The sequence below is a fragment of the Crinia signifera genome, chromosome 3 (assembly GCF_055691185.1).
Source record: "Crinia signifera chromosome 3, ASM5569118v1, whole genome shotgun sequence".
Lineage (NCBI taxonomy): Eukaryota > Metazoa > Chordata > Amphibia > Anura > Myobatrachidae > Crinia > Crinia signifera.
This window is the reverse complement of record NC_139219.1, coordinates 159126978-159140647: the sequence shown is the minus strand read 5'-3', so window position 1 is coordinate 159140647 and position 13670 is coordinate 159126978. Positions and strand designations below refer to the sequence as shown.

General features: G+C 43.4%; 1 protein-coding gene across 1 annotated transcript in view; it reads right to left on the bottom strand.

The window, feature by feature from the left end:
* The window catches only part of MAN1A1 (mannosidase alpha class 1A member 1), a 238586-nt gene extending 228030 nt beyond the window's left edge, over window positions 1–10556 (bottom strand). Inside the window, exon 1 of the mRNA XM_083176799.1 lies at window positions 9612–10556. Coding sequence (XP_083032925.1) covers window positions 9612–10184 — 573 coding nt within the window. The 5' untranslated portion in view covers window positions 10185–10556. The remainder of the gene's footprint in view (window positions 1–9611) is intronic.
* Between the last annotated feature and the right edge of the window lie 3114 nt (window positions 10557–13670).

Here is a 13670-nt window from a genome sequence, read left to right as displayed (position 1 = left end):
TATTCTGTGTCCGCTCGCCACGCTTCGGGCTCGGTGGCTCGCTACAGGTTTATATCCAACTCCATGCCCACTTGGATAGTAGGGGTATGAAAAGGACCCCTTTTTCCCATTGAATTCCATGTTAAAATGGACTCAGTCCATTTTAACATTGAATCCTATGGAAAAATCGGGTCATCGCATGCGATGGTCGGATGCGATGCGATATCGCATCGCATTGTATGCCTTAACTTAAGGCATACAATCAAAAAAATCGGGCGCCCAGATACTACATAAGTACCCATTTGTCTGTAGAAAAAAACAACTTTACATTTCTTCCCATAGTAAATAAAAAAAAAAACCACACATCTTCCTTGACCCCAGGTGAACTACTAAAAAGCCTTCAGTAGGGCTTTTCACCAGTTACAGAGAACATGCACAGGCAGTAGAGTCCACAACATGCAGAACAGAGAACTATGACCACACTGGCATGTATGTGTGAGCCAAAACGGTGGCTAGCATAGGCCCAGTCAGAACTTATTTTCATCAATACAACTTTGTTCAAAATGGAAATCACACATGTGCAGTACCACCTAGATTATGGATCAGTGACCAGCAAGTCCAGCAGAACACCATCCTGAGATGGCACTATGCTTTCATTTTAAAAATGCAGTAAAAGAAAAGCTTGCTGAGTCCTACTACATGAACAGCCCGAAGCTGTGAAAAAGTATTCTATCACTGTGAAAAGGGCTTTTCACTGCTTTTTAACTAGAGCCCACAGTCATGAGAAACAAGCAACTACAGGAAACAGCTGTTTAGATTAAAGCCATTTTCATCTGTGCTCAACTGATTAGTGCCAGTTATTTAGACAAAACCTGGAAAATGTATGACCAATTATTCAAATAGCGCACACATATTCCGCAGCACTTAACAGAGTATAGTTGAACATTCACATCAGTCCCTGCACCAGTGGAGCTTACAATCTATATTCCCTACCACACGTACTGTACACACACACACACACACACACACACACATTCTATGGTTAGTTTTTGATGGGAGCCAATTAACCTACCAATATATTTTTGGATTGTGGAGAGAAACTGGAGTACCCGGAAGAAACCCACGCAAGCACGAGGAGAATATACAAACTATGCACAGTAAGTGCCATGGTGGGTATTGAACACATGACCGCAGTGCTGTGAGGTAGTAATGCTACCCATTACCCCATCCATGCTGCCTGCGATAATCCCACTTTTACTGCAGACATACACCTAAAACAGCATACTGACTAAAATAAAGTGGCTAAAAAGGGGACACACACACACAGAGAAGTCAGTATTGCACTGTGAGCAAAATGTGACCTACAGGATATATATGATAGTATTTCCTATAAATATGCTTCAACCCAGGAAACTTGGATCTTAACGTGCATATTGCTTCAATAAAATACTCTCACATTGTGTGTTAATAAATTAATAAAAGTAGATGTAAAGCGCAACAAAATATGCTGTGCTCTATAACTAATAGTAAATAAATAAAATAAAGATGTACCAAGGTTTAAAGTAGCTGGGTGGGTAAATTAACCTCAATTGCTTAAAATTACCATTAGAACCCTTTGTACATTTCCCTTTTTTCCCAATTTTATGTTCACATAGCAGTCTTCAGAATGTAAGTTGCCATGTATGAGAAATGTACACAGTCATGTTCCAACAAAATATAAGAAAAATTTGAGTTAAAGAAAATAAAACCCATTACTTTAAATGAATTTAGGAAAAGCATGTACAGGATTTAGCGATGAGGACTTAGATGCTAGTGGGAATACTTTGGGAGACTCCTTAATTTATAGGATTAAAGATAGCAGTCTCATTTGTTTAGCATATGCTGCATAAAAATAGTGGAATATATAATTTCTTAGGATCTATCCAGGCAACTCTAATGCCTTTTCATGGGTTATTGTTTTCAGATGGTAAAAAGCATTATACACCATTTGTGACCAGGCATTGATAGAATATAGGAGAAAAAAAACCATACCAAAAGTGAGAATTTAATTGGATATTAAAATGAATATAGCTACAGGTTCCACATTTGAGTGTGTATGCATGAAGGAAACAATTAGCTAAATAATAACCACTAGGTTAGGGTATTAAGCATCATGAAAAAAAAAAAAAAATGATGACGCAATATTTTTTCCTACTAAAATGTGAATTAAAACAACATGTGTACTTTGTACTGTTAACCTTTCTTCCCCATTTCAAGTACTATGCTTTTGTCATATAGTCCTGTCATCTAAACCAATAATATTTGGACAAGTCACTGCCTTGCACAAGGTCAACACCATCCTGCTGAAATACTCAAATTCTGAAAGCATTCTATGGTCAAGAATCAAATGTTTAACGGTGCTAGACCTCCTGTCTATATAGAGTGAGATCAGAGGACATATCCTTTTTTTTTTTTTATTGTGCTAATTGCACTCAGAGAGGTCGAGTTTAGCTGTGTTATGCCAATGTAATGGGCGTGAAGTGAAAAATCTCATTTGAATGTTCAAACTGGTCACTTTTTTGACTCAGGGGGGTGAAATGCAGGTAACGGGAGCTGACTGCACCACTAGCAAGGTGGTCAAACTCTAAGGGCTGTATTCAATGCGATCGTATTCAATACGGCCACTCTCCGTATTCAAGGTTCCGGTGGATTCCCCCAAACGGCGAGGCTTGTGGCTAATGCAGGGAGCTGCTGCGTTTAGCCGCAAGCCTCACTGTTTTGGCAGCCACACACACGCCTTTCCATGTCGCCGTTTTAAAAAGCCAGGAAGGTGGAAACGACATGTGCAGGGGGGGGGGGGGGGGGGGGGGGGGAGGGGGCAGTTGAATATGGACTACTCAGCACTGCTCGCAAAAAGCATTGAATACTGCCCTTAAATGCAGCTGAAAGAAATCCATAAAACAAACATCACTTATTTTAGTTTGCATGAGAGAAGCTCAAAAGGTCATTGCCGGTAAATCCAAGCAATCATTTCACATGATTAAGGTGCAAAACAACTTGTTCTCTGCACTAAATTTAAACTTTCGCCAGAGTTTTTTTTCCAGATTCCAGTAAAATACATGTAAAAAAAAAAAATTTTAAAATTAAAAAAAAAGTAATCTATATACAATGTGTGATTTTCACTGAAGATGTAATAAAAATAAAGCAAGGAATGTGTAAACAAAAATAAATCATACATGATCATCCTAATATACTTTTAGACTGTAATTAGGTTTGTCTTCCGCAATGAAAGTGCACTATAGTAATAGCAATATTACAGATATCAATTTGCACAAGTGATACTTCTGAGCAAACAGAAGATATGAGGGAAACATGTCCAGTACACAAGCAGCAATTTCATATCAAGGAATGCAAGGACAGAGGAGACCATATAACTATACTGTGAGGCAGATAATATATGGTATTGCAGCAGGGAAGACAAAGGTAGAACTGCCACTCAGCCTGCAGAAAACTGTATTTATGTCTCTTGCCCAGTCTCACCAAACTCCATGTAAGCGTTTGTTTCGCATTATAAATTGCCATACAACTATCCTTGAAGTCATGAACTACAGCAATTTTGTAGCACAGGCAGAGGATAATACAATTTCTAGATGTAAGCTAGCTGATTGTTTTCCTGAGGTGGAGGCAACTAGCAGACCCTGGGGTCAGATAACAAGCTGACACTTTTGTAAAGAAATAAAAGTTTTTAAAAAGCAACAAGCAGGCTGAAGTTCTTTATGGAATTACCGCTCAGTAATTTAGCAAACGTGAGAAAGAAAAAAAAAAAACTTTTCTGCATTCTCCTCATCACATCTAGATCTGGGACAAGACAGACAATAAAAGGTCACAGATGCTTATACAAGTTAAGGAACTGCTACAGAGAACTTAAACATTCCAAATAAACAATGCACAGAATTTAGTGAAATGAAACCCAATATCACATTTAGTTAAAATGCCTTGCACAATAGACTTAGATTAAAACAAAACCAAAAATAATAATTAGCAAAACAATCTAATTCATACTGAGCCGACACAATGAAATTCCATCTGATCGGCCGTAGGAAAAAAAAAATCATCATCTTCACAGACCCATAACATTATACTTTACCTATTATTAACAGTGGGATTAAACAGCTGGTACTGTATCTAAACACAGTGCAGCTGCAGCACATGCAGTTTTTGCAGTGTACAATAGTAGAAGAATACAGTAGCGATACTGAGGGATCAGATATTAAACTTCAGCAATATAATTTTTTTTTTTTTTTTTTTTAAGGACAAAAGTTTAGCTATTAGTGTTTCTTCTAGCACCCTGCAGCTTTCAAAACCATGCAGCAGTTCTTCCCTGCCTGCTTCTAGCAAGCAGAGTGTGGTATGTATTTCAGCACCCCAGGCAGGAAAGAGGAAGGGTACGGGTTTTTGATAAAGGCAGGCTATAAACAAAAAAAACACACTACCTATGTGAATATTCATAAAAAAAAAACCTGGGGGTACTCTGCATACCAGTTGGGGGTACTTGAAAATAATATTGGTAATGAAAAAAAGTATTTTGATGGCAGAAGAAGACCCATTGCCATGGAGAAGAACCATGTTTTGTCACTTACGGTTCTGTCTTTTAGCGTCCTCAGCATCATCAGTGTCTCCTGGTGCTTTTGCCTGACCAGCAATCCATGGGGAGCTTCCCATGCTGCCCTCACACATCAGCAATCATCTGCCCTGCGCTGACACAGGTGGAGAAAGCAGCTGCATTAATCCTGCAGGTGTTAGTGGGAACCCTTGAGACAATACACAAATGGGTGTGGTACGGGAATCTGACAGTAGGGATCCCGACAGTCATTAGCCCAACATCGGAATCCCGACTGCCTGGAGTCAGACAGCATGGCGAGCGCAAAAAAAGCCCCTTGCGGGCTTGCTGAGCTCGCCACGATGCGGACACGGTGGTGCCACCTATTCTATTCTCCCTCTATGGGGGTCGTGGACCCCCACGAGGGAGAATAGCGAGTGGCCGTCGGGTACCCGGCTGTCGGCATTTTCACAGTCGGGATCCCGACGTCGGGTAAACGACTGTCGGGATCCCGGCTGTCGGGAACCCGTCCGGCACGCACACAAACAGCGGCCAGACATGGAAGGACACCATTCCTGTTTGTTACTCCTTAATATAAGGATATGCATAAGGATAGGCATACCGCTCACTTCCACTCCACTCGTAAGTACTGTCTATATTTCAAATTGAGAGGAGGGGTACTCTTCAATAAAAAGCCTAATCAAGGGGTACGGGAGAGAAAAAAGGTGGGGAACCACTGTATTAGGGGAACCTCACTGTAAAATGTACATGGTTTTCTTCACAATATAGATTATCACCCCCAGGGCCTGATTAAAGGTCCCAGGTGCCCTAGGCCAATACACTTGTAGCTCCCCTTGTAAACACGTGTAATCGCAATGGCCAGTCATACTGTCTAATGTGCATACAACTGGCATGTAGGATCTAATGCTTGTGGCATAAAAATGAGACTTTGGCTTTAGGCTGTCCAGCTGGCATTGTAGCACAATGTACATAAAGTAATGGTTCCATCAGTAAGTTACATTGTCACAGCCATCTGGCAGTCACCTTATAACTGTATTGGTTTATCAGGTACTGATTGCCTCCAGTTTAGATGAGATGCCCTACACATAATAAAAGCGTTCCCCTTAAATTGCCAGTTGTTGATGGCCTTCAATAACAAACAGGCAAAGCTGAAATCATACTTTAAGAAACTACAAAAGGTAAAGTGGCAGGACAACAACTTTGTACTTTGGGAGGAAGGTATTTATTCAACACCTATAATACTGTTTCCAGTTTATTACTTATAAAACTAATTCAATGTTTGCACATAGTAGAAGACAGTTGAGTATTAGAAGCAATTACAAACTGGTTTATGATCATTTTGCTTACTGGTATCAGTTTGTGTACTTCTCACTTCCTGGATTCAGTTCTGTTTTTTGTACATATTTGAATTTTGCCCTAACGGACCTACAATGAAGGCACAGATATTAAGCAAACGTATTTCAAGCTGAGAAGGGGTCGATCAATTCCATAATTTAACCTTTTGCAGCCCACTTTTTTTTTTTTGCAATTCAAACAGGTTGGTTTAAATTAATTGTCTTTTTTTTTTTTTTTAATCAAAAATCGTCTACATTGAATGCTAAACGATGTTAATGTTCTTATTTTAAAGTGGCTCACCATTGCATCAGCTACTAGCGCTAGGGCTGTTGAGCCTGACTAGACTTTGGACCTGAACGGGTTGAAGCATAGCTTAATACACCTGCTTTTGCCCAGTGCACATCGTGTAAAGAAACATCATGGATACACCACTGAGCATTTCTTGGCTTCGCACAATGTTTACACTGTAAAATCAGGGGGTGTGTACATCCTTTCTGCTATCCAAAGTGCCTCCGCAAAACAACTGGAACTAGCTGAATAAGGTATTATGCAACAGTGTAAAAGGCACATCAAGAATGCTACTATCAACCACTTTAGACAAAGCTTGCATTAAGCGCTTCAGTCTCGTTTCGGGGTTGTTTTTTTTTCAGTGACTTCTCAAGAGGAACTTTGTTTTCGACTAATAATGACACTACTATAGTGAATGTGCTTTCAAAACTACACCCTTCCATCTATTTACTTAATCTTCTGTATGTGCTTTAGGCCATCATGGGTTGAAGCATGATGCGATGCATTGAAATAATGCTAAGACACCCTGTATTGCTGCAATAAGCACTGAATAAAAAAGGCACACACACATCTTACTACAGCTTTCCTGACGTCACTGGTGTGATGATACTCCAAAGTACAACAACTATGTAATCCTCACCACCTTCACAGACTATGTATGTACATTAATGTTACATTGTAAGCAGGGCCCTCCGACCTCTATGTCGGTTTGTTACTACCCAGTTGTTTTATCACCGTTTCTTATTGTACAGCGCAACGGAATTTGCTGCGATATATAAGAAACTGTAAACAAATAAATGTTCAGAAAGAAAATTTTTATCTGCATTAAACTTCAGTGTCTACGATGAGGAAACTTTAGCAGGGAGAAAGATTATCTTTATAGCACTTAGCTTCCATCACGTTTAGGACTGCTTTTGCAGCAGTAAACATTTTGTGACCAGGATCTCATAAAGCAGTCTTAGTACTTTGGTCTGTCACTAACTGCTTAAATAGCCTCATTTATGGTATATGTTCTACAGTACTACTACAGATACTGGCAACATTATGCTGCAAGCTTAAAGATGCTAAGCTAACTTTGCTTATATGTTCACATTTACCACATACAGCTAGTACCTTATGCTCTAAAGTACAAATATTAAGATAAAAACGTAATACCAATTAAAATCTATAGATGGCACAGTAATGCCAAATTGCAATTCAACAGGGACCGAAACATTTGCCAACAATTTTGTTTAGCCTCACATTAGTACAATTTTCATTATAACAAATAGCTGAGAACTGCCCACTTAGTGATTATATTTATATAGCGCACATATTCCGCAGCGCTTTACAGAAAATATCTGAACTTCCACAACAGTCCCTTCCCCAGAGGAGCTTACAATCTATATTCCTTACCACATGTACACTCGCATACGCAGACATTCTAGGGTTTAGGTGTTGGGAGCCAATGAATCTATCAGGTTTTTTAGGATTGTAGGAGGAAACCAGAGTACCCAGAGGAAACCCACGCAGACACAGAAAGAATATACAAAATCGGGACAGTTAGGGCCATGGTGGGAGTTGAACCCATGACCTCAGTGCTGTGAGGCAGTAATGCTAATCTTTACACCGTCTGTGCTGCCCCAATCCAGCACAAACTGCTGGATTTTAAAATCCCACAATGTGTGTGCGACCAAGATACTAAAACACTAACCCTAAGTACACACTTCTAACACACCATGGTAAGTAAGGAGAAGTTACTAGAACTGTGCCACCAGAAGGAATGGACAGGGCAAACTTCAGAGTCTAGAGGCAGTTCTACTTGTGTCACAGATCATTCTCAGTTGTGTAAACTAGAAAAAAAAAAGTCAGTGATTGGCTCCTTCATTCTACATTTTGCAAACCCAGAGCTAGACAGATAATACATACATAATAGGTACACATGTATACTATGCTAATGAGCTAAAGGGGGGGATCATCTCTCTGACACTGCACTATACAACAGTCTTTTTTACTACATACATCAGAAGTTTTCAAACATACTTAAGAAACAAATGCAACAATGCAAGTAAATAAAAATATTGAACACAGGGTATATTCCAATGCAATTTAACCCAGAAGTAACCCTTCTTAGCGAAATCATCTGACCAACTGTCTATGTTGTTTCACATCCTAAACATTTCTGTTATTACACAATCATAGTTTGGAAGTGAGCAAATGTTTGGCACATTTTGAACAGTCCATAACAAGCACCCAAGATGTTAAGTGACTCTCGACTACATATGGCTGACTTTTGGCAGATAAAATACAACACAGTTATGTGTTATTTTTAGGATGCATTTCACATAATCCAATTGTTTTATTGTGCCTAATGTATGTGCCATTCGCAAGAGTTGAAAAGTTCAATAGGAAGTTTACAAAAAGCCACTGTAAAACTAAAATGTGGGGACAACTGGTCTAAAGTTACAAAATATACCCAAAATACAAGTTTAATCAGGAATTTATAAGAAGTTAAAATTGTGCAGTCATGTCTTACCGGAAAATGAAACCTGTGTTCGTAAAACAATATTATATGATAGGATTGTTTTCAATGTACTTATTACAGGAAGATTTACTCAGTTACTCTGCCAGATGTAGCTCCAGAATAGGCAAAGCCAAATGTGTTTATAGAAAACATAATGAAAGAGTAATAACTCATTTGTTGCTTACTGGATATACCACAAAGTAGCATTCAGTAAGTAAAAGACTACATTTGGTAAGACTGGTAACAACTGTGAACTGACTAATATTACAAGTATGCTTATGGTTAATGGCACCCTGTCCGTCTGTCACAGCACCGAGCATGTTAATACATATATACTGAGACCCAAGTTATAAAGAGAACCAGAAGACATCTTTATGGGATTAGATTAACATAGTTCCCTATGGACAACATGCACTGAGTATTATAAAACATTGCCAAAACATAACTAGGAAGGATTGCCCAATGTGTTCCATTCCCCCTATAGATATAACTAGTATTATGGTAAAGAAGGAAAAACAATACAAAAACAAAGAAATAAAATAAAGGATGATGATATAAGAGAATGTAGAGAGCGCAGTGACAGGGGTATGAGATGGCATAACGTGTGACAAACAAGGTAGGAAAGTCCAATATTCCAGCACACAGCCTGCTGCCGTGTTTCAGATTAAAGCCTGCAGGTCCATCTGCCAGGCAGGGCACTGATCTGACACACGGGCAGCAGCACACGGGGCATTGCCACCCCCGTAATCCCTGCATTGGGGGTGGAGGCGGCACAGAGGGCACCGGGAGGAGGTTAGACCCTCACCACACACCTGTACAGCAGGCAGGGGCACCGCAGCACGGATGGCATCACCTGTTACACACACAGCTACATAGCATGTACACACATGTGCGGGCAGCAGTTACCTCTTTAATCTTGTCCCTCTTCTGCAGGACTGCGGGGTCATCCGGATCCTTCCCCACTGCTCCTATGGGCTCTTTAAACGGCCGCGGGGAGAGTCTGCTGCCGGCAGCTCCCTTGCCCTGAGCCGCCAGCTTGTCCTTGTCCCGCTGGATGTCCCCCTTAATGTCGTCCGGCAGCCGGTTCAGCGTGTCCTTTGCTTCCCGAAGCGCCTTCTCGTGCTCCTCCCGGATCCGGGCCAGGCGTCCCCCGTCCTCCTCATCCTGCGCTCCGGGGCCAGCCGCGGACCTCTGCGGAGGGGACAAGGGGGGCGCCTGGAAGAAGACGCCGCTCAGCAGCTTCGGGGAGTCGGGCAGGAAGAATATGGCCCCGAAGCAGAGGGTGATGAAGCCGCTGAATACCAGCAGCAGCACGAACTTCTCGGTGAGTCTGAAGCCGGACAGCTTCCTCCCCGCGGGGCCCAGCCAGTGCAGCCCGGGCACCCCTCCGCCGGGGGCCGACACCCCCGAAACGCCGCCCGCTCCGCTCCCCGACCCCAGCGGGGCCACACTGAACGGCAACAGGCTCCCGACCGGCATCACCGCTGCCTGCGGACTAGTCCCCGGGTGGGCGCACAGAAAGTTACCAGGGAGCGTGGAGAACGCCGCACACAGGACAGAGCACACTGCTCGCACTCTCCGTAACGGGGGCCGCTCGGCTCTGTCCCGACTCCCGTCTATCTAGCTGCCACTTCCCGGGCAGTTTGTCAGAGAGTTTATCGTAGGGGAGGAGCGAGGGAAGTGCGGGAGGGGTGTGCCCAGTCCCCTTCCTGGTAACGGTGGAGTCTGGGACGCTGCTCACTCCCCCAGCCCCGGGGCGGGGAACACTGGGCAGGTGACTGCACACCCCGTACACATGTAGCCGGGCATGCTGCTGCCGCGTCCCCTGCCCGACACTGACTACTGAGCCTCAGCGCAGAACGGGGAGGAGACTCGGGCCCCGCCCCCTCCACGGTTCACACCCACGCCGCCAGTGGTTGGCTGTGTTGAGGCAGCTACAGCGAGATGTGATTGGCTACCCGGCCCGGCCGCTCTGTTACTCGCCCTTGTCAATAGCAGTTGCGCTCTGTTCTACATAGGCTAGTAGTACTAGGAGCCTGCCTGACAGACAGATTAGGATAGATAGATAGATAGATAGATAGATAGATAGATAGATAGATAGATAGATAGATAGATAAGATAGATAGATAAGATGAATAGATGGATGTGTCCTTCACGCACCTGTATGCACATCTGCCCCCTTGCTACTGCTATACCCGCAGCACATGTCTGCCCCCCGCACACATACAGCCGGTGTAGCATCATGTATCTGTCCTCATTTCGGTCTCCCGCTGTCACCGGCTTGCTGCTGAGAGCCTATGTGCACTCTGGTGTGCGGCCACTGTATTGTGCTCGGGTCCCCTGTGCGCTAAAATCTGCACAGCCATCTAATGCACAAATGTTACCGGCCTTTCCCTCACTCCACCCCGGCTGCTGCTACAGTACATACAGGTTTTGGACCAGCAAATCAGTTTAATAAATAACTTTAGTTTAGGGTGATTAGTGAGCAAGCAGAAGGACCAATCAAAAATCCTCATCTGTGACAGCTGTTGGCTGACCTCTGGATAATGTGTAAGGCAAACAGTACAGTGTAACAATGTACCGCGCAAACGATGAAACTTAGGGGCAGATTTATTAAGCTCGGTGAAGTGATATAGGGCGAGATTCAGCAAGCTGAAAATGCCGTAAAAACCCAGTTTTCGGGGTTTTTACCGCATTTTCATATGCAGCAAAGCCCCATTGCTGGGGCTTCGCTGCGGGGGTTACGCCAGTTCCTATTTGGCGTAACCCCATGAAAGCCTATGGGCTTCCCTTCGCGTCCCCCCGCCGCCCCACGCGCCCCCCGCCGATCTGCGCCGCACCCCCCTCACCTGTGTCCGGGCAGCCTCCTGCTGTGCTGCCCGGACCAGTGATTTCCTCCTGCCTGCACCACTTCTGAGTGCAGGGAGGAGGAACCGGAGCCCTTACAGCTGTGTAAGGGTTCCGGCAGAGAGAGAGGGGGGGACCCGGTGCACATCGCCGGGCATCGCTTTTGCGTTAATAATCGCATATGTTACTGCATATGCGATTATTAACTATGCGAATGCCGGCGATGTGCACCGGGGATTATTAGTGAATCCCGCCCAAAGTGTCTGGTATTTATCACCAGCCAATCAGCTACTATCTGTAAAGTTACAGGCTTGGTTTGAAAAATGACAGGTAAGAGCTGATTGGCCAGTGATCAAAACCAGACACTTTATCACTTCACTAAGCTTAATAAATCTACCCCTTATTTATTTATTAACAGTTTCTTATATAGCGCACACATATTCCACAGCGCTTTAATGCCACTAAAGGTGCCCATACACAGAGCTCCCGTGTACATCACATCATAAAGTCCAAAAAGTATGTACTGCACATTTTGCATTGTATCTAGCTTAAAACGCTTGGTGCGCACCACGGGGGTTATTCTGGTTGATTTGCAAGGCTATGAATTAGCAGCCTTGCGAGTCCACCAAACCCCACCTTGCGAATGGTTGGCTGCCAGAACCAATTCGCAAGGGGGACTCGATCGCAGGGGCTTGCGAATGAATGTTACACAATAACATCCATTCTCAGGGCAGGGGGAACCTCCTACATCTTTCAATGGTCACCAACCTTTTGGCAATGTCAACTTAATGCATGTCGACCTTTTTGGTGTGTCAACCTTTGGCCTTTTGACCAATAGTGGTTGACCTAATGACTGTCAACTTCTTTTTTCTGTCGAAAAGTCGACCCATACTCACTGGTGGCACTGATAGCTCTGAAGTGGACAGTGAGTGTTGTTAGGGTGGCAATGAGGGGGTCAGTGTGAGCTAAGATGGGGGCACTGAGGTATTCAGTGAGTGAGCTGTGAGGGGGTCAGTGTATAGAGCAAGGGTCTCAGGGGTAGATGTATGAAGCAGTGATAAGGGAGGAGAAGTGATACAGTGCCTGGTAATTTATCACCGGCCAATCAGCTCCTATTTAAACCCAGCCTGTAACTTAACAGTAAGAAGCTGATACCATGCACTTTATCACTTCTCCTCCCTTATCACTGCCTCATAAATCTACCCCTCAGTATCATATGGAGGATATGGCAGTGAGAGAGATCTATGGATATATGCAGGGAGAACTCGATGAGACAGCGATGGAGGGGGCAGTCATAGAGATATGCAGGGAGTACGAGTAGGCAGCAATGGAGTGTCTATCAGAGAGCTATCCAGGAGGCAATGAGATGGCTATGGAGAAAATTATGCAAGGACAACCAGATACACCACACCTGCAGGTTTTTTTTTTTTTTTCTACCAAATCCAATTTGCCATTGTTGGGAGAAATGTCAGGGTCACGAGATTGCATTTGCCGCCAGCACAGCTGGGATATCACAGACAGGAAACTCCCTGCCAGCCCATCAGTGATCATCAAGCTGTATGGCTTCAGTTTGGCCACCCTGTAACCTGTTTAAACACTTTTCATTCACTTATAAATGTGCTTGATAAAAGGCAGAGCTATGCTCAAAACGGTATGCGGTCACTGGGTGGACAATGTCTAGGTCAACAGTCACTAAGTCGACCACTAATGTTTGAGGGTGACTAGGTCGACACCTTGAAATGGTCAGCGTATTTAAGGTCGACATTGACAAATATCAACATAAGCTTATGGTCAACATAGACACAACTGACACAATCGATGTTTAATTTTTATTTAAAAAAAGGTGGTTTTTCATACTTTACTATCCAAGTGGGCATAGAGTGGAGAGAGGGAATATAATATTGTGCCAAGTGCAGCGAGGCACCGTGCCCAAACCATGGCAAGCACACTTATACAGTGTCCATGTTGACATATGTCGACACAGATAACAAAAACCTGAAAACTCATGTCAACCTTATTCATGTCAACCATCTCTGTCAACCATAAGCTTGTCAACCTTTTGTAAATGTCGACCTTGGGTATGTCGACCATTTCATGGTGTCGACCAAGTCATTGTCG